This window comes from Brachycentrus maculatus, unplaced genomic scaffold (assembly GCF_059751285.1).
Source record: "Brachycentrus maculatus isolate JH-2025_06_01 unplaced genomic scaffold, ASM5975128v1 h1tg000172l, whole genome shotgun sequence".
In the NCBI taxonomy this organism is placed as follows: Eukaryota; Metazoa; Arthropoda; class Insecta; order Trichoptera; family Brachycentridae; genus Brachycentrus; species Brachycentrus maculatus.
The window spans coordinates 2,300,935-2,326,584 of NW_028280925.1; the positions used below are offsets into that span (position 1 = coordinate 2,300,935).

General features: G+C 34.4%; 1 protein-coding gene across 6 annotated transcripts in view; it reads left to right on the plus strand.

The window, feature by feature from the left end:
* LOC148308295 (phosphatase and actin regulator 2) overlaps window positions 1–25,396 on the plus strand; it is a 352,056-nt gene extending 326,660 nt beyond the window's left edge. For 4 of the 6 annotated variants that reach the window (XM_088261993.1, XM_088261997.1, XM_088261998.1 and 1 more), the window contains 8 exons: window positions 3,866–4,069; window positions 6,799–7,072; window positions 8,414–8,446; window positions 13,616–13,834; window positions 18,295–18,422; window positions 19,217–19,373; window positions 20,499–20,618; window positions 21,283–25,396. In XM_088261993.1, coding sequence (XP_088118119.1) covers window positions 3,866–4,069; window positions 6,799–7,072; window positions 8,414–8,446; window positions 13,616–13,834; window positions 18,295–18,422; window positions 19,217–19,373; window positions 20,499–20,618; window positions 21,283–21,298 — 1,151 coding nt within the window. In that variant the 3' untranslated portion in view covers window positions 21,299–25,396. The remainder of the gene's footprint in view (window positions 1–3,865; window positions 4,070–6,798; window positions 7,073–8,413; window positions 8,447–13,615; window positions 13,835–18,294; window positions 18,423–19,216; window positions 19,374–20,498; window positions 20,619–21,282) is intronic. The other 2 variants (XM_088261996.1, XM_088261999.1) reach the window with 2 other exon arrangements.
* The last annotated feature ends 254 nt before the right edge of the window (window positions 25,397–25,650 follow it).

Here is a 25,650-nt window from a genome sequence, read left to right on the forward strand (position 1 = left end):
AAATACAGTTTTTGTTCATGTTGAATTTTTAAATATCGATTGGTTAAATTATTATAAGTTTTACCAAAGCAAATGAAACAAAAATATAATTTATATTTTTTAAATGAACAAGGAGGTAGGCGTAGTTGGATTGACGCTAGACTGCGAAACTGATGTTGCGGGTTTGATTCCCGCCAATTGCAATATGAATTCCAAAAATATTTATTTTCATGATTTGGGCGAATATTAAAGATGATGTGTCCTAAGCCCTGTAAATACAAAGACTTCCAAATTCACTTATTGAGACCGGACATTGTTCGGATTATTTGATTATTCGGATAAGCCGAAACAACCGTGATAACGCGGTTGGAATCGAAAGAAGTCTCTTGTGTTATAAAAATGGCGTATAGTATGAAGATATACGTTTTCGGAACAGACTATTCTTCTTTATCGATGTAATAATACAAGAATACACTAAAATCGTTCACGGCTAGTTACATTGTACTGTACGTAATGTGCTATTAAACCTTAGTATTAAATAAAAAAGTATACTGTATTTAATAAATATTTAATTTGTTTTTTTATTGATTTGATAGCATGCACTTATTTTCACCCCTTTGAGCATTAATTCCTTGAGAAATGCGGATTTTTGTAAAAAAAATAATTATTTAGTTCCGGGGCATTTTCGGATTAACTGGACGTTCGAATTCGGGACTCTACTGTATTGTATTACGTAACAGGACCCGGTAGTGGTTTATCGTCAGCCTCCCGGCCCAGGATTATGCGGCCACGCTCTTGACTTCTGTTGGCTTTCGGCTTATCTTAATTTCATCCCCAGACGGGAGGCTAGATGTATGGAGTTCGTTTTGAAGGCTTTTCTGGTTGGACACTTGCCGCGTAAAGTACGCCGGTCGCCAGTCTTAAAAAATGCGTTTTTTATGGCGCTTCAACCTTTTGGTCACCAAAATTCAGGGATTCCTTCAGGGTGTGCGAAAATTTTCGATTCATTTTATGTGTTTCTCCGTTCGTTAAGTTATACATCGAAATTTTGAAATTTTGATACATTACATCTTACAATTAGTTAAAGTTACAAAAATACCCGAAAGAGAAACGAGAAAAACAAAGAAAAACAGCACATTAAACCGATTCTCTTTCCGCGAAAAGTATGTTGTGTAAAGCTGCGATATTATTAAAAATGATACATATTTACGTGTCAAGATCAAAAAAAAATGCAATAAATTGATACAAATATGTTAAACGTATATTGAGTAACTAAAAATATAAATATAAAAATATTTGTAAATTAGACGCACCCCTACTCTATTTATTTCAACACCGGATGTCGGCAATTATGTCGGCGAGTCGTTTGATCTGCAATATTATGCGTACGACGTAAAAAGGAGGTGGACATAAAGCGAGCAGCACTTATTTGTTAGTCATTTAGTTAGTGATTTTTTATAACATTCCATACATTTAGTGAAATAAAATCCGAGATATTTTCGCGCCGAAGATAAAACAAAAGAGTGTTCATAAATTATCGAACACATTTTACTTTTGAATTATTTATGTTTAAATCGTGGTTTTTCTGGCATAGTAACCCAAAAAGTCCTGGTAACCAAAGGGTCAACTCCTTTCAGATTCCGCGCCGCGACTGTGTTCGCGAGGAAGTGAGGGGGAAAAACGTATTCGCGGAATCCCTCGCAGGTATATTGTGAAAGAAAAGTTTTTTTCTAGGAACATACCTCCTACTTACACTGAAACATTTTCAATCGGAAATTTTTATTAGCGAGATAAATTTGCCTAAAATATTATGCTATAAAAAGATTTCTTTTTTGGGAATCTGAATAGCGGAAATTCCTTCTTTTCCGTAAATAAGTGTACGCATTTAAAAATAAATATTCTATTTGTTTCGGCATAACAATTTCTTAATCCACTTTTTGTTGGTTTACTGTTAACTAACCGTCACGCCGCTTCTCCGCAGGGGTAGTCAGAGAGAATTGAACGCCACATTGATCTGTCTTTGCAAACAATCTTTGCCTCTAACGCATTCATGCATCTCCTCGTGCAAACCCGCCGATTATTCCGACTCCTGACCTGACCACTATAAAATATTTTAATACTTGATTAAGTTTTTTTCGGTCTTCCTTTGCTTCTATTTCCAAAAACATTCGCCTCGTAAATTCATTTTCGCTCATTCGTCCCACATGCCCGAACCATCTCAACTACCTTTCTTGATTTTATCGATTGCCTTGCATCCTTTCCGTACATCAATCACCATTCGAACATCTGTTGTGCATCGTTTTTCCGCACATTCGTCTGAGAGATCGCATTTCAACTGCAATCAATCTACTTTTATCCTTCTTTTGCCGACTCTACGCTTCACATTTACGCATTAGTGTTGGAACCAGGACTCCGTTGTCTTATGCCTGTTTGGTTGTAATCTTTTTGGCGGTTCTTAACGAATGAGACAAGCGAATTAGATAATAAAATAAAATAAAACCCTTATCCGCACCCAAGTGGTGCATAGGGCACTGTGTCATATAAACGCAGTGTTATCTTGATCGTTTATACATGAAGGAAAGGTGATCAGCCCTCCGCTTCAGGTACCAACCAGTCCATGGTAATTTTGAATAAATATTACAGTGAAAAAATCACTAATATTTATTTTACCCCCTTGGGAATCGAACCCGGGACCTCCAGAACGGTAGCCGAGCGTGCTGACCATTACACTACGGAGGCGGACAGTGAATTAGATAGTGCTCGTAAATTATTACATTAAAAAATGATAATCTTAACACGATAATGATTTGAAATATCAGGGTAGAAGTTTGCGAAGAAATGGTTTGAACAAAGGATAATGGTAATAAGCTATTAAGAGTCAATGAAGAGAATATTTTAGAGTTTTCTCGAAAGTTATTGGAGCGGGTACATTTTCTACAGCTACCGTCTATCAACTTGCAAACAAAAGTAATAATTTCCGACTTATCGTTACTATCTCAACTCTTACATAACTTCTCTCCTTATATTTTATCCGCCTCCTAATTTATTTATTATTAATAAATAATAAAACCCTTATCCGCACGCCAATGATGCACAGGGCACTGCGTCATATAAACGCAGTGTTATCTTGATCGTTTACACATGAAGGAAAGGTGATCAGCCCTCCGCTTCAGGTACCAGTCCAGGGTAATAATATTGAATAAATATTACAGTGAAAAAATCACTTATATTTATTTTGCCCCCCTTGGGAATCGAACCCGGGACCTCCAGAACGGTAGCCGAGCGTGCTGACCATTACACTACGGAGGCGGACATTTTTTTATTTGATGTTTATAGATATTTACAGATGATTATTATTAACCTAGCTTATTATGTATATACAAGGTTTATAGATCACTATCAGACCGGTCTGTTGATGTCGGTTATGACGAAACCCGGTTGCTGGTCATTTAAAATACACGGATGGGAATCGAACCCGGGACCTCCAGAACGGTAGCCGAGGCGGACAAAATTGCCGTTATTGCGAAACATTTTAGGCCGTAAATCGAAGACGTGCCTTAATTGAAGAGGGCCGTTATAGCGAAATGCCGTATAAAGAGCGGCCGTATAGCGAGGTATGGGTGTATATGTAGAAAAAACTATATAAGTAGTTGTTATTTTTATTATGTTAATTTAAATCGATTTTGATGTAGGTAAACACACTAACTATTCACGGTGCTACTTCTTAGGGGTAGGCTATGACAATGACGTGTAGTAAACCCGGTTGCCGGTCAAATAAAATTCATGTGGAAAAAATTACAAAGTTGCTATATTATTGTATGAAATGCAGTTCCACCATGAAATGTCAGTACCTACAAGAGTTAAATATGATTTAATTTATTTCCAGATCCGGACGGGGGGTGCGGGCTGCCGCAGCTGCCGCCGCTGATGCTGTCCGAGCTGCCGGAGCCGCCCATCGCCGTGTCGGACATCGGGCCCATCCCGCCGCCGCCCATGTTCAGCTCGCCCAGCCCCACGGCGCCGCCCGCGCGCCGCGTCACCACGCTCCTCAACTCCGTGCCGCTCGACCTCTCCGACTACGACTACGAAGGTAACCCCCTGCCCATCTTCTACTTCTTCATTTTATGACTTAGAGCAGTGGACCCCAACCCCCGAACACAAATGGTTGGGGACTACTGACTTTTTTGTTGTTGTTTATATGGGAATTGCATTTATTATTGACCTTGCTTTTCATGTAAAAGGTTTATAGATCATTTATCGGATTTTTGTTGCTTCTAGCTAATTCAATATGTTTTTATTTGAATCTGTGTTGGGAACAGAAGAGATAATCTAGTGTGGGCCAGTCAGGAATTTCTCAGCAAAAACTCAAAAACTCCTCAGGAGAAGGCAGACTGTTGACTGTCATCAGCTGACCTTCCGTTCTGCTAGAAGAGGGTTCGGCATTTTGTGTCCTAGCTTGGTTTATGTTACCAATATCCTTCACTATTTTTACCATGTATGATACTACCTTTACCTATAATAATATAAATAAATCCCTTACCGCACCCCAATGGTGCATAGGGCACTGCTTCATATAAACGCAGTGTTATCTCGATCGATTACACATGAAGGAAAGGTGATCAGCCCTCCACTTCAGGTACCAGTTCAGTGAAATAGTGAATAAATATTAGAGTGAAAAAATTACTTATATTTATTAAACCCCCCTGGGAATCGAACCCGGGACCTCCAGAACGGTAGGGGAGCATGCTGACCATTACACTACGGAGGCGGACCTTTACCTTTAGTCAGAGTTTTTCGGTTCGAACCCACTCTACCACAATTTGATACCTTTTTCTAATTATGAGCCGCTCAGGCTCACAGAAATGGTATGAAATTGAAATATTTGTGTAAATAATTAAAACACAAATGTTTCTCTTTTTTTAAAAATAGTTTAAAATGTATAAATGATCACTTTAATCAGCCTATGATATGTTGTAATCCCTGTAAAACCAACCAGACCTCCACTCTCCCATCTTGATAATTTTTTAATCAACATATATATAAATATCAATGAAAATCTTGCTATATATTTTTTCTGTATTAATTTTGTCACGATCATAAAGAATTGTAACCTTGGAGCATAAATTAAACCCTCAAAGTTTCTGCCAACTCTTAATCTCAATGATAAAAAATATCCAGCTGTAAATTACATAATAATAATGGACATTTTTTATAGCATCTTTTTCATGAAAAATCCCCTCAAGGTTACTTCATTATTTATTACTAGGTCGGATTTTTAATGATTTAGGACAGTACTGGTTGTTTTTTTACTGTAGTGATTCAACATTTTGACCACTTATCATCATCCTACTTTCCTGAACACTGTACCAGGATAACATACAGTGCCTGTGTACTATTAGAGACTTTTCATTGTTTTTTAACATGTTATCATTTTTTTGTATTTTTTTTTAAAAAATAAATTTTGATTTTGTCAGAGTAATGTCGGGTGGTACAGTTAAAAAATGAAGGTTGAATTGACTAAATATACAGATGCCACAAGCCTACTAGTACTTCTTCTTCTTCATCTTCTTCAAACCCTCATCTGCACCCAATGGTGCATAGGGCACTGCATTATATAAACGCAGTGTTATCTTAATCATGACCACATGAAGGAAAGGTGATCAGCCCTCTGCTTCAGGTACCAGTCCAGGGTAATATTGAATAAATATTAGAGTGAAATATTCATTTATATTTATTCAACTCCCCCTGGGAATCGAACTTGGGACCTCCAGTACGGTAGCCGAGCATGCTGACCATTACACTACAGAGGCTGGCATAGTAGTACATATACAGTAATACCTCGCAAAATGGTGCGCTAAACAAATCAGTGCTAATCGGGGCCTATTTTCCACAAAAAAATGCGAATAGCAAAATAAAGCAATTAGATATTTATTAAATTTTTGTATGCAGTGTTCAATTATGGCGATTTTATATACAAAAACTAATGCGTTTCAAATGACGAAACAGTACTGTAGTACATATATAATCCTATTAGAATGCTCACACCTTACATACAGCCAAAACGGTATGAGCTGGTTGGGAGTCGACACGCTGTATGCTCGACTGAATAAATATTAGGAAATCACCGATTAAAAATTGCATTTTTCTGTTCCTCAGTGAATTACTGAACATCGTTATCGTGAAAGAGCGTAAATAGGGGTGGCATTACGGGTAAATAGGTGCTTTGTGCGCCTCTGTAGTGTAATGGTCAGCATGCTCGGCTACCGTACAGGTGGTCCTGGGTTCGATTCTCAGAGGGGGGTGGTCAAATAAATAAAAGTGATTTTTTAACTCTAATATTTATTCAATATTATCCTGGACTGGTACCTGAAGCAGAGGGCTGATCACCTTTCCTTTATGTGTCAACGATAAAGATAACACTGCATTTATATGATGCAATGCCCTATGCACCATTGGGTGCGGATAAGGGTTAGAAGAAACAGGAGGTGCAGAAGAAAACGTATGTGTAGGGCGGTCAAAATAATGTTATAGCGAAAGAGTGTAAATAGGGGTGGCATCAAGCGACGTTTTACTGTACTCATTCAATGTTTTCTGCGCTCGAACCACGAACTTTGGCGTACCAAGTTGGTTTACCATGATGTTCACCATGTGAGTAGGATTCCCATCGATGATGATTGATTTCTGACGGTCTTTCTTATCTCTCCCCTTCACCACCAACTTTGGCATACCAAGTTGGCTGACTACGAAGCTCGCCGAGTGAGTTGGATTCTCATTGATGATCATTGATTTCTGACGGTCTTTATTATCTCACCCCCCCAGATCAAGAAGAGCTGCTGAGCATGATGGACGAGGCGGAGTCGGAGCCGGAGGAGCAGGGCGGCGGGCTACGCGTGCGCGTGGGGCAGCCCGATCCGGCCATCGACACATCGCGCGTGGAGGAGATCCCCACCAAGGAGCCCAAGTTCAATGCCGTGCCGCTCAAGTCGGCCCTGAAGAAGCGCGGCTCCGGCGGCGCGGGCTCCGGCCCCGCCACGCCCACGCAGGAGGGCCGCCCGCTCACCCAGCGCCAGGAGGGCCTCCACTGCAGCTTTAAGTGAGTGAAACATTTGAAAATGAAATATCGTGGATAACAGTGTACTGTGGAGCAACCAGTCCAAAAAGTAGTCAACTGGAAACCAGCTCTTCTTTTTGAGATTTTCGCAAATGTAGCTACTGAGTCAGATTGTGGACCCATGATTAATACATTGTTTGCGTGAAATGTTTAACTCTTACCACTCTGTAGGCCAGACATTCTGGCCCGTATGATTCTAGTAGGCAGCTCCGTGGGCCACAATGTCTAACCCGGCGCAGGTATAACTTTGATTTCTCAGTGATTTCTCCATCACCTAAGTATATTCTACCAAAAAATATTTCAGATAAATACAGTTAATCTTAATTAACAGGATCATACGAATTGCCAGACAGTGTCCCAAAATTAGGGAACCAAAATATTTATTTTAATGGTAGAAAAACGTTGCATTTTTTTGATCAGAGTAGCTGATCAGTTATGGGAAAAAATGGTCAGAGTGGAAAGGGTTAAAAGCGTCTTTTACATACTATTAGTATGTGATTTTGAAACAGTAACTGTGCAGTCTAAAGTCAACGAGGTTGTGTTATTAGCAAATATCATGGGACTCGAGGTGGATAACAAAGATATTGAAGAGCTGGTGAATGAGTACAGCCAAGAGCTGATCACCAAAGAGCTTTGAAAGCATGGGAAAATGTTGCATCGTACATTAAGAAGCATCACCCTATTAAGGAGGTGGCTATTCGTGCTACAAATTTGTTCAATTAAAATGCTGTGATACATTTTCACCAAATTTTGAAGCGTTGGCAAAAACAAATGTCTCAAAACAGTTTTCTAGTTAAAAGGGATTAATTATTTGTCATAAATTCATATTTTTTTACGTTTTAGTTTCAAATCTAAATTACAAACCAAGTTTTTACACTCCTTAACAATTTATAAGTCATTTTATTTATATAAACTTAAAAAAAAATTTGGAAAAAATGAGTTTTCTTTCGGCTTGGAACAATTATCGTATTTTACATTGTATGGGATTTTTTTTTATCGCTTTACGAGTAAGATGCTGGAACGAATTAAACTCGTTATGAGAGGTTCCACTGCATATTATTAAAATAATATTTTAAAATATTAATTGTATACTAGGGTAAAATGTTAATTTTTTCTTATCCAATGTGTAAAATATTCTTGAGTGAGTGAATTAAAGCAACTGGTGTAGTTAATTATGTTACTTCTGATGTAATCTTGCTACGGCAACAGGTGTATAGGGTGTGGGTTGAATTCCACTTCAGTGTAGCCCGGAAGGAGTTCATCGTACCTTACTTTACTCTTGCTAAAATTATGTTTTCTTTGTACTTTCTCTGCTGCTACCAGAAGGCCTCCAACAAGGCCGAGGATCCGAATCTGGTAAAAATTTAATACTATCCGTGTTCGTTTTTGTTATATATATATATTTTTTTTACAACATCCCATCATTATTAATCACATATTTATAAACAACTTTTGAGTGTGTCCAAATACTTGTAAAATCAAAATCTGGATAATCTCCAATTACAGGAGTTATTTTCATATTTTATTTTTGACATATCATCAATGTTGAAGAAGAATATGGAAGTCTGGGCATTTACGGGGCTGACGACCGTCATAGGCTGGTTTAAGTGATCACTTTACACACGTGTAACATTTACCAATTCTATCGATTATTGACAACCACACTACTCAAATTCTTGGAAGTTCTATATATATGAACCAATTTAGAAACCTTGTTCTTGAATCACTAAAACTTCACTAGAGGCATCTATTGTGAGATGTAATAAAAAGCTTTTTTTACATCTCACCAATAGATGTCTCAAGTGAAGTTCTAGTGATTCAAGAACAAGGTTTCTAAATTGGTTCATATATATAGATATTCCAATAATTTGAGTAGTGTGGTTGTCAAGAATGGGTAGAATTGGTGAATGTTACACGTGTGTAAAGTGATCACTTAAACCAGCCTATGACGGTCGTCAGCCCCGTAAATGCCCAGACTTCCATATTCTTCTTCCACTTTGATGAGACGTTAAAAAAATATATAAATATAATTTCATCTTTTTAATGTCTCGATTGATTTTCACATCGAGTCATTGAAACACATTTTATAATTTTCAGTCTGTTGGTTTAGCTTACAGATCGTCAGGTAGTCAATTACAATGGATATATACATAAAACGCATTAACTAATGTTGTTTGGATAACTTTAACATTTCTGCAGATCTTTTATTTTGATGAACGATTTGTCTTTTTAATGCTGCTTGTCTATCCCTATTATCAGGAAGTTAAAGTTTTATAAAAATAAATTAATATAAATAAATTCTTTTGCCAAATGGAAATAAAGTCAAAGTTATCTGATCTACATAGTGAATGCGTTTCTTTGAAAATGATACACCGATGTTTATTAATATAACAGTAGTGTCATCATTTAGTAGTTGCAATGCCCGTAAAGTTCATTTGTAAATGGTACAAATTATATGAAACCGAACAGTCGGGTTGTGGTCCCGTCGTTAGTGTCGCGGACTCTTAAGTCAAAGTTTCTCGGTTTGAACCCACTCTACCACAATTTTATAACTATTTCTAATAATGAGCCGCTTAGGCTCATTATTAGTTTGAAACTAAAATATTTGTGTAAATAATAAAAATAAAACAATATTTCTCTTTTTTAATAAAAAAGAAGGAAAAAAAGGATGGTAATCATGTAACCTTTCTATGATTCTGTAAAACATCTTTTGTCCCTAAAATGACATGGTCTCTTCGATCATACTCCTGAAAGAATTGTGTTTCAATTGCAATTTAATATTATTTTTATTTTCATTATTTTGCACACTACGAATTTCCATTAATCTTTTATAAATTAATACCTTATCAATATTTCACCCATCCAACGCCCAGACCATTTGAAAATAAATATTACTTTAGTTGAATTGGCGGGAATCGAATCTATGATGCCAGTTTCGCGGTTGAGTGTCTACCCAACTATGCCACAGCACAAGATTTTATCTGAAATTCTACATGTGAATTTCAGATAAAATCTTGGAACATGGTATTTTAAAAAAAATTCAACATATAGCTCACTCCTTTCAAGAACGTCATAAATCAAAAATCGTCAATTTTCAGTTGTGCATGTTTTCGGAATGTCCAGAAAATGTACTATATCCCAGCAAAATAGGCATATTTTTAGCTTAATATTTACTCGCTACAGGGCAGTAAATATTGTTTTTGGATTTTGAAGAAAAGGTATTGTTTAATTTTTTTTTTTAAATATATTAAATATTTTACAAATGGAAAAAAAACCTTCAGGTCTCTTGCACAGTTAAAAGTTCAATAAGTGGCTTGATATTTATTTTTAATACATTGTGTTATATTTTTAAACTTTAAAAACATTCTCCTGAAAAATCAAATTTTTTGATTTATGACGTTCTTGAAAGGAGTGAGCGATATGTCAGTAAAAAATAAAACATGTTACACAAAGCTTATTGAATGGAACCTTTTCATGGAAATGACTTTTTTTCCCAAATCATATTTGATGGAACCTTGTCGTTGTAGGGGTGCGGTCTGCTATTTTTAACCAATCCCATGTCTCGCACGTACTCGTGACTCGTGTAACAATGTTGTTATACTACACGCGTCAGATCCGCAGTTATGTTATGTATTTTGTCATGCACCTTTCGTGTGAACTTCCAAATGACACAGCGTGTTTTCAATGTCTCACATATTAACCTTGTTTAACTAGATGCTTGGAACTCGGCCAAAGCTGTTGTTTCTGACATAATCAGCTACCCACTTCCGTGGTCTTTACAGACCAATTTTCAACAATTAATCTGATACTAAATCATTTTCCCTAAAACTACTACTTGATTTTTTCAATTATGTTTTTTTTATCAATATTATATATTGTTAAATTAAAACTAAAAAATATATGAGTTTAAAGCTTTAAAATCATTTGCGACTTAATTCAGACTATAAAAAAATTAACTATATAGTTTTTTCCACATATATTTTATTTGACCAGTGACCGGATTTCGTTATTACCGACATCATTAGACTGGTAGGAAGCTAGACGAAATTCCATATTATATACACAAAAAAGCAGGGGTTGAAAACTGATTTTAACAAAATGAATTTATGTAAATTCAATTTTTACTTAACTTTTAAAACTCAATTTAAATTAATTTTATTCGAAAAATTTATAAAAAACATGGTTTTCCACTCCTGCCTGTTGTGTTTATAACATTTTTTTTATTGTTCATTCATTATCATTAGAACTTTGTCTAGCCTCTCACCAGTCTGATGATGTTGGTAACAATAAAACCTGGTCTCTTCTGAAATAAAATGTATGTGGAAATAACTATATACTTATTTTATTATATAAAATGCAGTTCCACCAAGAAATGTCAATACAAAACATAAATCTATTTAATTCAGATTCTCAGTCATTTTAGTTTAGATTAAACGCTTTAAGAGAATTCTTATTATTTATAGTTGATTTATATAAAAAAAATCATTTTAATATTCTTTATTATAAATTTTCCCATTGAAAAGTAATGAAGAAAATTTCATTTTAAAATATTCAGTGTAAACTTCACTCAATAGTCTTAGGGAATGAAAATAAATATCACATTTTTTCCGTTTAATATCGGTATTATATTATATCAGATAAATTTGCCATCAACCTGCATTTTTATTTTCGCTCCGTGATATCTATTTTTCTTTAATGTATTCAAAATACCTTCCACCTGGCCGATGACATTTTTTTCTCATTCCATGAATCTTTTTTTATCCTTGGCAGAGGCTCGCTTTTTATAAATAGTACACTGGGCAATCAACTCTGCCCTTGCCGGCTGTATTACTGCCCTTGAAACATCCTGGCCAGAGAATGTCACTACCAAGGTGCACTTCGGCTTGTCTCATCCATCTCACTTCGATCCGGTCTTATCGATTGGCGAGATGCTATCCATTTTAATTGTCTTGGCTCTCTGCCAACCTATGCTAGCGGACGAGGCAGACTTCCCAGCTTCTCTCCGTACACTCGGCTAGATTGATTTTTGTTTAGTCTAAGTAATGGCCGAAACTTTTATTGAGCGGCACAAATAATTATTTTATTTCACCAAAAAGCAAATAAAGATTTAAGAGGGGAAAAAAATACATTCTTTTGTAGAATGCTCTTAAAACGTGAATTTATTGTTACATTGGATTTTATTTAAGCAACCACATAAATTTTATTTGATTGCGAAACTGTTTCAGACGTTTTATTGTTTGATGCGTAATCATTTTTGGGGGATTAATCTGGTGTTATTTACTGTTATTTGACCTTCGAAAAAAATTAAGAAAATTACTATAGCAACATATATCATTAAGATGAACACATTGTCCGCTTTAGAACTCAATCTTAAGTCCGTTTAGGTTTGTTTAATATGTGCATGAAGCACGTTGAGCGACAGTCTGTATAATAATCAATATTTACATCATCCGAAATTTTCATCTCATCCATAAGAATGTAAGCGGTTTTATCAGTAGCAATCAATTTGTCACCCGAATACGCAATCCGAAATTGCATAAAATTCAATTTCTCCTTTTTTCATGTATTGTGTTTTTTTATGCTACTGATTTTACTGTGCAGAAAGTTCTCACTGTAAATAAATAGCTATTAAAACATCAATCTAAATATTCACTAAAAATACTACTTAATGATTGAGAAAATAATTTAGTACGAAAGTTTAATTACTTAGTAAATATTTCTTATTTGCAGTTAAGATAGTTCTGCATTCAGGTGACGAGTTGGATACATAAATGAGCATCTGTGACATGAAGATTGAAAACTTTATTTATCATCATCATCCGGGGACTTTTAATGTCTAGCGTCATAACCCATCGAGCAGTGAATTATTATTTTTTACAAATGACAAATGTGCAATATTCTTTTGTACAGGTCACAATAGGCCTAATATGGTCGCAGTGACATAAGGGATGCAAGATCCCTTGACCTCAAAAAAAAAATTATTTTGTATATTTAACAGTCGTACTAAAAGATTTTAAAAACATTGTGTACATGTTAATAACATACTGATTTGGAATCAAATGAACTATTACATGAAATATTACAGTGAATTAAAAATTTTAAACGAATGACCAAAAATGTTCTATATTTTTAGTATATTTAAAATCATACTAAAAGATTTCAAAAACATTTTTTGATGATTTAGACTTTGCTGATTTGTAATTAAATAGTCATTACTTTAACATATATATTATTTAAAAGTTCTAATAGATATTTTAATGTATCGGCACATTAGTACCATTCCAAAGCATTTTTAATTTTTTTATAATTTTTAGTTAGCCCACACTCGCTTACGAGTGATTTTAGCTCTAACAAATCAAATACATTGTAATAACAATAAATAAAGGATATAATAGGAGAAAGAGATAGAAAAAAAAACAACAAAATAATAATTAACTGACATTAAGGAAAATAAAATATTCCACAGCCTTATCACTCTTTTCTCTTCTATTTTAACGTATTTGTAATAATTATTTTTTATTGCAGTACTCGCCCTGTGCGACAGGCTTGTGCCATGGAGAACAAGGAGAATGCCCGACCTTACATCATCAGGGAAGACGACCGCACGCCTCCGGGAATGGGATCCGATGGGATCCACTACAGGGAAGATCCCAACGATGATCGACTGGCCGCCAAGATCGCCAGAAAGGAGAGCCTCAACATTAAACTGGCGCTCAGGCCGGATAGACAAGAATTGATTAACAGGTAATGATATTTTAAAGTTGATATAATTTTACTTAATGTTAGATAATGGTACTTTTTGTCATTAACTCCATCAACCCCTAGCCTGCAGGGTAGTTTTCGGCAATCACAGGATACATTATTTAAAATCTTAATTTTTTTGGTTGCTATTTGTTATTTTTTTTTAATTAAGATTTCTCTGCCTCCGTATTGTAATGGTCAGTATGTTCGGCTACCGTACTGGAGGTCCAGGATGCGATTCCCAGGCGGGGTCTAAACATTACCTTGGATCGATACCTGAAGCGGAAGGTTGATCACCTTTTCTTCATGTGCTAAGGATCAAGATAACATTGTGTTTATATGATGCAGTGCCCTATGCACCGTTGGGTGCAGATAAGGGTTGAATTGTTTTAAACTCCTTTTATGTACTATAATTGTTATTGAAAACGTCAAAACCTTTACCAAACAACTTCTCGAATTTAAGTGATTACGGTAATAAGAATGATCTACACCCTTTATTTATAAGACTGTTCTTTTTTTTAAGCTTAAAATTTTTATTTTTTGCATCAAAATGTAATATTAAAAACAATGAAATACAACATTTAAAAAAAGGCAATAAGCATTAAACAATATTAATGTTTTAGTGATATATTTACAAACAAATGTCACAAATTGAAACTGAGTATAAAATGTAATTCTTTTGCCACACATTGTAGAGAAGACATTGTCTTATCGATTTAAGCTTTTTACTCAAATGTTTTAGTACAAATTAACTTTATAATAGAGATGAATTGTATTTTCAATATCAAGGGTTCCACAGGCTTGAGGCATTTGTTACCTTTATACAGTATTCACTATTTATTATTTTCTGCCCTATTCTAAACTACAGACTTAACTTTATTATAAATTTATATAATATGTAAATTTTCAACTCATCACTTCCCAAGCTTACTCAAATTTCTCATCATATTTATTATTCTATTTTCTATTTGCAAATAGCTGGCTGAGGCTTTTTTTCATCCATTTTCATTTAAATAACATTAAACTTTTTTAATTTAAGGTTTACTTGATAAATACCCCTATTTCTCAAATCTATTGTGTCACGTGTTTCAATGCACAATGCGAAATGCATTGAAACACATCGCTCACTCCTTTCAAGAACGTCATAAATAAAAAAACTTGATTTTTCAGGAGATCGTTTTTAAAGTTTAAAAATATAATGAAATGTATTAAACATAAATATCAAGCCAATTATTGAACTTTTTACTGTGCAACAGATCTTTTTAGGTAAAACCTGAATGTTTTTTCTCCATTTGACAAATATTTAGTTTATTTAAAAAAAATATTAAACAATACCTTTTCTTCAAAATGCAAAAACAACACTTTCTGCCCTGTAGCGGGTAAATATTAAGTTAAAAATATGCCGCTTTTGCTGGGATATAGTACATTTTCTGGGCATTCCGAAAACATGCGCAACTGAAAATTGAAAATTTTTGATATATGACGTTGTTAAAGGAGTGAGCGTGTCATAATAGACATGTCATAATAGATTTTAAGAAATAGCGGGTTTTACCAAGTAAAACTTATAAAATAATAAAAAAATGGAAAGATATTGCTACAAGTGACTGCCAAATCAATTGATGAAAACATTTAACTTGTTGAGAAGGTCCTCCTTAGTCCAGAGATAATTATTCACCTGAAACCGATTATTTTCTTTTACCAATTACAGATTCATTTTCCACCGTGTGATTTTGTTAGCACCGTGGCTTAAAGTGGAATGGAATTTAGACAATTTAATGTAGGTAAAAGTTGCACAGTACCGAATGGTGTTATCAGACGTGTTGTGTCATACATCCTCTTGTCAGAGTGGTGGGTGTTTCGCCTGCCCCGTGTCAAGTCTACTAACTCAAATTTATTGCGTTTGCGTCTTTGATTGTGCACAATTATTTGTGTGTTGGCTCGAGCCAATCATGCTCTCGAGTCGGCGTGTTGGTGTGCCACGATGATGGGCTATTTTTGCCTCTCTGAGTCAGATCGAGAGAGACGCCATCCCTGATCTCGGTAGTGTTTTGCTTTGGGTGATAGTCACCTCGCAGATACTGTTGCTACTTGTCACCGTGGCATTCCAATCATTGGTTTTGACCTAGTTAACTGAAATAACGCTTTTGTGAGTTATGTTTACGTGTGTGTCTTCTTCTTCTTCTTCTGTTTTTAACATTTGTTTTGCTCGTGTAAATGATGCAATTTTCTGCATTCTGATTTTTTTCTTCCTTCTCGGATACATTTTTCTCATACTCACTTTATTTCCATGAATGATTTTTATCGTAGTGTACCATTTAAAAGTTTATATTTCATTTTATTATATCTTCGTTAAATGTTTAAATTACTTTTTTTATTATTACACATTATTATACAATAATTCCCAAATAACTTTTTGGCAGTGGCCGGATGTACTAGTGTATAAATTTTATTTGATTATTTCTTTCCTTATTGGAATATTAAAGTGAATTTAATTTTTTTTTTCTACAATCTAGTTATAATTTTTGATTGCGTACGTGCATATATATTTTGTATAGAGCTAGCTTTAAAAGTCTATTCAAAGATTTGTTAAAAATAACTAAATGTCAGTGGTTTATGTGTGTGTGTGTGTGTGTGTGTGTGTGTGTGCGTGTATATACTGAATGCGAATGACAACTATCTGTTTACATTTCATTTGTATATTATTTGTTTGAGTTTATGATGCAAATACATAATAGACACCAATCAAACTTTTTCTTTGGCAGAACAATTTATTTCAATATACCAGTACATTAAGTTCCCTCATTCCTTGCATTATTTCATTACACAATAATTACATATTATTGAATAATTACTTTTATATCCCTTCTCTGTTACCTTTTTTCCTATACCTTATAGCAGTAATGCCCTTCACCCTGAGCTGTTTCACTTACGTCATCTATTACATATTCCATTGAATACTCTCAAATCTAAACGACATTCATGTTCACACTTCATCGATCCGATCCGGTGTCTTATACACTATTTGTGTTCTAGTATAAGTGTTGTGTAAAAAAAATAATTATTTTTTTAAAGCTTATCTTCATCTAATGGTGCATAAGATTTACATCATATTGATGTGGTGTCAGCTTGATTTTTAATTACATAAAGGCAAGGCCAAAAACTTAGACTGACAGCTGAAGCATATGACTGATTATTACCTTGTCATATAATAAATATTGTATCTATCATTGGAAGAAAATATTGTCGTTAGGTGCTTCATTATAATGTTTTATTGTACAACTTCTTAACCATATCCGCTCCCTATATAGCTCCATATGGAGTCCTAAAACTGTCTTTGGATGACGGATTGTCAGCAGTGAATGTCCTGAGTTGCGGATGCTTGACGCTTTGTAAAAGGGGCAAGCTCGATGGCGGATCTCGGGAGGCATACGAAGCACATGGCCTAGTCAACTGAATCGCCTTTTCTCGGCGACAGTTGTGACCATGGGTTGCTGCGTTCTACGCCGTATTTTCTCATTCCTTACTAAGTCAAAGCACCGCATGCCTGAAATTCTTCACAGGCATCTATTCTTAAATCTAATTAGGGTGCTTGTAAGTTCTCGTAGCCGTATAACAGAATAGAAGTGATGCAGGCATTACATATGCGACATTTGGTCTTCACCGAGTGCAAATCCGATCTCTAGACAGCCTTTGTACTGTTGAATGCGGTGCCCTTATGCCCTAAACACACTCAAAGGCTGCATTTTTCCATTATGTACACTCCCAAGTACTTAAACTCTCAACCCTTTCGAGGAGCTGGTTACTCAACGCCAAGAGTTACTGGCCATCTCGCCTAGAGTTGTTGCACATCTCACGTGTTTTTGAAATATTAATTTTACTGTACATATGTATAATATTATAAATATGTTGTTATATCTAGTGTTCATTATCAGTTGCTATGAATTGATAATTTGTTTAGTGTCAAATGTTTCAATAGTATTTTCTATATCAGTGCTCCGCAACCTTTTTTCACCCACGACACACCAAAATTTCTATTAAAATTCTGCAGTACACCAAAAGCTAAAATATTTAGACCACTGAAAATTTATTGAGTTATAATAATTATTCTATACTGCATTTTGAAAAATAGACAATACATATTAAGAAAACTAGTTTGTCATTGTATATTAATACATAATAAAAAATTAAATAATTTATATTTGAAGCACTAACTTTGTGATTTTCCATTTTAAAATTGAAATCTAACTTTGTTTTAAAATCACTATATATCACTATAAGTGATTTTAAAACAAATTTACATTTCAATAAAAAAAAATTATACACTGAATTTAACCGCGACACATCTGTATCGGGCTCATAGAACACCAGTTGCGGAGCACTGTGCTAGATTATTGTAAATTATCATTCTTTCAACCCTCTTTATCATGTTCCCCGGATGTAACGTGCCGTTTGTGATATTACAGGAATATTCTGGTGCTACAGAGTGACAACGAGAGACAGGAGTCTTGGGAAGCCATCGGCGCCCGCCTCATCCGCCGCCTCTCCATGCGACCCACTCCCGAGGAGCTGGTTGAAAGAAATATCCTCAAAAGTAAGAAATTGCAAAGTTGAAAAAATGTGACCATGATTTAATCTCTACTTTGGTAAATTTTTATCAGTTGTCGACGCTTAATTTGAACTGGAATCGGAATTTTTTAAATGCTTACATTTTTTGACTATTTATTATTATTTTCAAAATGTTCACATAACTACAAGAGCAGATTTTATGGAGGAATTTCTCTCTTAACGTTAAAAAAATTAAATTAGATGTGATTATAATAAAAACATTTAATTACAAAAAATTACAAATAAATATACTTAATATTATAGTTCATATAAATATTTATTTATAACTTACCTTGTGTCTGCAAGTTGCCATTATAAAGTTGTCTTTTGAGGCGAAAGCTTCATAGTCACTCAAAAAACTAAATATCAAGTATATTTTTATTTGAGACAGCATATCTAATTACAAATATAAAAGCAATTTTATCAATACATATAAAAAACAATTACATATAGCTTCAAAATACATGGATCATAAAACTATGGTATTTCAATAATTTTTTAAATATCATGTTTATCATTTCTTACCCATTTATATAATTAAATATTTATAAAAAATTTCTAATGAATATATTTTTTTTACCAAATTATACTCTAAAGAAGTTCCCTGCATTTTATTAGACAATTTAACCCAAACAATATGTCTTTAAATATTTTTTTAAATAAATTTTGTCTTTTTATTTTGATGAATGTTCTGGATCTTTATTATCCATTTCTGGAAGTTTCCCCATAAGTGGTTTTAGGCTGTTGCTTTGCTAATCACAATGATCTGGTCATTTGCAGCACAAACTCCCGCGGAAGAAAGAAAGCAGAGAGAAGAGAAGAAGAGATATCTTCTGCGCAAACTCAGCTTCCGGCCGACCGTTGAAGAGTTGAAGGAAAAGAAAATCATTCGGTTCAATGATTACATTGAAGTCACACAAGCACACGACTATGACAGGTAAATGTTAATGACTGCTAATTTTCCCCCTCTACACAACTACAATCGAATATGTTTGGGTATTTCCATAATTTTATGTATTTGTATATATATAAAAGATTATATTGAATAATTAATTAATAAAATGAATTTCCTACTGTATTCTGTTTGAATATTATTAATATTAAGGAACGAAAAAAAAAAATATTAAACAGCAACAAACGCAAAAGAAAAGCAATATGTATAGCAAAAAATACAAGTAATGACAATTTTAAGATGAATTTAGATGTTTTTTGTTGATAAATATTTAGGATTAATAAAGGCAGTAATAAAAAAATTAAAGAAATATTGCAGCAATTTGTCGGCCTTGTTTTGTAGTAGTTAGATATTTATTTACCGTACTGGACATCCTGGGTTTGATGCTTATGGAGGTTGAAATAATTATTTGTGATTTTTCGCTCTAATATTTATTTGATATCCCTCTGACTGGTATCTGAAGTCATTAGTTACATGAAGGACTTATCACCTCACCTTTATGTATCAATGATCAAGATAACACTTTGCGATATGATGTAGTCCCCTATGCACCATTAGGTGTGGATAAGGGTGAAAAGAAAAGGGAAGAGAAAAAAATGCCACCAACATTGAATGTACCGAGCTATTATTTACATGATAACCAAGTTTGTAAAATATTTAAAAAAATACTTTGAATGTATGCTTATCTTTTAATATGAAAACATGCTTTTCTTTTACCCGATTGGGACTCGTTACTTTTTATTGGTTTTTATTTTTTTCCAGTTTAAGTTTTTGATGACAAATTGTCAAATATCTTAGGAATTAAATATGTACAATACACAACCAAATTATTGCACTAATTAGTTTTACGTGTTGGTATCTAAAAACCAAATTAAGCAACAAATTTGTTTCATGAAGAAGTTTTTTGGTTCCATTTTTAAATTCAATATCCTGTACCCATAATTCATCATAAATATGTATGGAGATTTCTTTCTTACATCTATACATCTTCTTCGAGTCAACTTCGAAGTGAAGGGAACATAGGCTCTGCAATAAATGTCATGAACTTTAAATTTCCCAATTCATCCCGATTATCCGAAACGTACTAATGTGGTTTACTTTAATTTTTAGGAGGGCTGATAAACCTTGGACGAGGCTCACTCCACGCGACAAGGCAGCGATAAGAAAAGAATTGAACGAGTTTAAGAGTTCCGAAATGGCTGTACACGAAGACAGCAGGCATCTTACGAGGTATGCTTTCAAATAAAGATATTGAAATTTTGAGATTCTTTACATGATGAAGCGAAGCAAATCCAAATTTGTAGTTAATAATTCGGACATACTCAAAATATTCTGATCTCTGATGACTGCCTGTTATAAGGCAGTTTTTTCACAATTCTAATTTTACTCAGACAGTCTGCCGCCCGACCCTCAGTATACTAATCAAAAGTAACCCCAAACCCAAATCCGATTTGTACAATGTTTTTTGGCATCTATTGCGCTCTACCAAAAATAAGCAAATAGAATGCTTTTAAGCGTCTCCCACTCTCTACCAACAGTATGAAAAAGACACTTTTCAGCGTTTCCCACAAACAATGTGTAAATATTTCTTCTACTTTTTTTTAAATTACCTAACTTCCAAGTGACATCTAGCTACAGCTTATGCAACATTGCTTACCATAGCCTTACTTGGGCTTCAACCTTTATAGCCTACTTGTGGGTGGATTTACTCATTGTTTAAAGTAACTATAATTTCATGTAATTCACAAGTGAAAATTGTAGGCAAAAACACTCGCTATTTCTTCTTTTACATCTATGTCTCGTGTCTGAGAATGGATGGAGAGAATGGAACAGGTTGCCCCGTCATCAAATGGCTTATACTAGCAAATAGTAATAGTGTTACGTATCGTTCCAGGTTCCACCGGCCCTGACAGGTGTGCGCGTTCCGGTGTGCGGTACTCGGGGGGCGGAGGGCGGAGGCGTGCGGCCACAAGAGCTCCCGCGCCGCCTGACCCCCCCAGCGCCCCCCGTGCCTCTCCCCCTCCCCCTCTGGCCTGCTCCTTGCAGCCAGCCGGCGGGCGTCGCCCAGTCGGCGTGTGTAAAGAGTCTGTCGGGCTCGCGACTCTTCCTCTCTTCCGCGAGTCGTGTCGTGCGGCGTTCTGTCGGAACAAGCCGTCGGCTCGCTCCGTACGAGTCTTGTTTTTCTTTCTTAAACAGGGTGTCGCATTATACTAGGCGGGATAGTGGTCTAAGTGAAGTTTCATTCTGTCTTGTCTGTGAGCGCAGTGTACAAATTATTTCTTTCTATTTAGTGAATTTATTTAAGTGCTCCGGAAGGACTTTGATATTAATTATCCGAGGAAGCTGCGAGTGAAGAAATATTATTGTGATTAATTTAGTTTTTATCGATTAATCCTTTTTTCATTATTACATGATCCATAGATATTATGAATTATTACCTAAGTCTGCCGCAACCCTTGATGTATAATTTTCATACTTTTATCTCCGCATTCTCCATCCTACTCTTTACAAGTTATCTTTGTCTATTCATCCGACACTAGTTTAGAGTATCGGCTTACCTGACCCACAATACAAACATTACTAGATTCAATAATAGAGATAGTAATTTCAATCGTTCGTTTGTAGATAATGAAAGGTGGGTTTCTCAAATAGCTCATTCGATAGCTCCCAAGTTACCCCAATAAACCCGTATACTTTTTATTAGAAAACTCTATAATGTGAGACTTGGATACTTTACAGGAGTCGGTATGTTTTCTGGTAAGATATAGAAAACCTCTATTTGACCACCGCTACAGAGCGGTGTGAACATTTCTAAATATCTTTTGATTATTTAATAATGAAGTGATATATACACATTTAGAGAAATAACTAACTTATAATACATTGAGAATATTTTACTTAAGGGTATAAGATGATAATTAACTTTATAGTACATACACGCAATCTGTCGATGGTTACCTAACCTTACCTGCGGTGGACACGCATATTGTGGAAATCAGGGGGTGCCTTTTACGTCTCGGTGACTTATGTTGTCATTTACTGTTTATAGTAATTATCGCTTTATTTTCTATCGGAATTTTTATTCCTTTTCATCCATTTTTGAATTGCCACTAGGGGCAATTTCTTTTTAAAAATGGACCTGGAAAATCACAATGTTATTTATTATATTTATCATTTAAGTATCGTATAATCTTTACTATTAATACCCGCTGTTTTAGAGTATATTATTATTTATGATTTGCCCAATTTATTTACTTTTCCCCCTTTTATGATTTACACAATCTAAGAAGTGATAATTTTGCATTTTTTATTGACTAACACCTCGTATATAAAGTTCAATAATGATTTGCATCCATCAGTCGATAATCTATTCTCTACTGCCTGTCAAGTAAAAATTATAAGGCTACAAAATAAATGAATGTAATAAATAGGAAATCTTCTATTTTTCAAAATTCTGACATTGTTTTGCCTCAGTTTTATTTTTCAAGCGGCAATTTGATGTTTATTCTATAAACTTTAAATGTCTCCTTACATTTTATACGCTCGGTGGGTTCTTGTTTCATATCGTTGCGCCTTTGTGACGTCTCTTTGTTTTACTATACGATCATCTATTGCTTTTTACGATTTGACTGGTGTATTCGAGGTGTGCCTGTCCCTTTATGTGACCGCTTTGCGAATATTCCCGTTTCGAATTGTCTTTTAGGTGTTAGTAGTTGAACGAACAAAATATTTATAATATAGGATAAACAACTCTCAATTTACAAGGTGTGATAGGGAAAAGATTATGTTTCGTCTCATTGCCGATATTTGTACATTTGTAAGGCTGCCGATTGTCGCAGTCAGCTTGACTATCGCAGCGGAGTGCGGATTCGCCAGCATTATAATACATGTAGGGGTTGATCTATTTTCTATCAACTTTACAAGTTTGCCATTTGTCATCAGTGATGTCGGGATGATGGTCGAACCGCCGAGTGCGTCGTATCGAAGCGTGTGCGGAGTGTGTCGCGAGGAAGGAGGAAGCGGGGCGGGGAGAGCGCTTCGTTTGCGGACTCTCTTCGTGGGATCATCGATGACATGTTCATAGCTTTAAGGGAAAATTTAAGAGAAAATATTACATATTTTTATTTGATTAGACAGTATTAACTAAACATTCAAATGATATTAAGAGATATTGGATTAGATCTCACCGTACATAGGATCGTTGTAAATGAGGTGTAATAAGCTTTTGTTTATACGGAGATAATATGTTGAGTGAATTATAGTAATAATTACAATTATAAATTAATTTTGTGTACTCTGTGCTAGAATATTTTTACATTAAGATTTACAATGTGATACATATGTTGCAACATGGAGTCAGTCTAACAAAACTAGATGTGCACTGAGAATATCCTTCTATTTCCCCCACCTGACTGTCAGATTCCCACTTTTTCTATTCAATATGTCAAAAATACCTTTTCCCCTTTCAGAGAATGTGTGATAACGTCAGATTATTGTGAATATGATTATATATATACCATACAACTTCCCTCCTTGCATTATCGTTACCTGTCATACTATTGCCTGACCTTTTGTCATGGGACAGATGTGGGTTTGCAGCATCCGCGGAGAGCACTCGGGAGAGCTAGTTTTGTGCGATTGGACCGCCAACAAAAGCGCTTTGTAGTTGAACAATATTCTAACGATACAAAAGGAATTATTGTTGTTACCGTTTATTGATTGGTGCATATCATGTGTTGTGACAATGTTTGTCTGTCTGTTGAAAGTGGGAAACTGAGATCATTACGCTTGATTGGATGAGGAATTAAATTAACATTACAAATTTCCAAAATGCTTCAATTTAATGTCTTTTTACTGTGAGTAATTTTTACGCTAACTTATTTCAAACTTTCTGATTATTTGCAAATTTATGAATGCATAGTACAATTCCAATTTTTAAACATTTTTTTAAAAATATATTGAATAAAAACATTTTTTGGAAATATGCAAAAAATATTTTTTTTGATTTGTTAAATCCTTTTTTGTTATTAGATAATCATGGTTAATTTTAAATGAAGGTTTCCGTTTTTTGTTATAACATAATTGTTTAATGAATGTAGTTCATTTATTGATTTGGCGTTTAATTTATAAAACTCCATAATTTATATTTAAATATTAAAATCAAAAACGGATTCTTAGGGTCTACTAAGTTGTATATTTTATTGATAAAAAACTTAAAAAAGATAAAAGAAAAATATTGTCAAACTACTGTCAGTAGCAAGACAGAACAATTGTCACAATTTTTTAAAATTTTTACGTTTAAAAAAAAATACAACCAAGTTGACCCTAAAAATTTGTGTTTGATTTTAATATTTAAATACATATGTAGTATGTGTTTAATTTTATACAGGATATTCAACTAATTTTTGGCTGCAAAAGAGATGAATTTTATCTTGTTAGTTTTTATTAAACACACTGGAATTATAAATAAATATGTATATTGAAAATTGTTCATTATACTCGGTTCATTTTTTCTTTACCATTGTGTTATATATTGAGATTTCCTTTTTAATAATTTTTTTGTCTTATTAAAAATGGAGATGATAAATTTTATACATAAAATCGTTAAATAAGTTGTTTATAAGTGTTGCCATCTGAAAAGGTTCTCTAGTAATAAATAGACCATAATAATCGGCAATTTGAAGTTTCGTAGTACTTTATTCATGTAGGTATAACTTCCATATATAAGGACATCTAGGTAACTTGTTATTATATAGTAGAGACGTTCTCCACTGAACAAAGCTGAATTATTTTGGATACCATTGTAATGCATAATTTTGGATCCCTTAAAGCTATGCGCCTGAAAATGGCGCCAAGTGATTTTGTCTGATTTGGTCCCAAATTATGCACTTATCCAATCAAGTGATGTATATTAAATAATTTGCTTTTGATCTGGTAAATAATCTGTACATATTCAACAGAATGAAAATTTTGTTTTGCACTATCAATAAATACACAAACTTTATTGACTTACATTGTTTTAATTATACCCGATACAAACACCCCCATCTTTTGCTATTCTACGCAGTTACAACTAAAGATACTACATACATATCGCTCACTCCTTTCAAGAACGTCATAATCAAAAATTGTCAATTTTCAGTTGTGCATGTTTTCGGAATGCCCATAAAATGTACTATATCCTAGCAAAAGAGGCATATTTTTAACTTAATATTTACCCGCTACAGGGCAGAAAATGTTGTTTTTGCATTTTGAAGAAAAC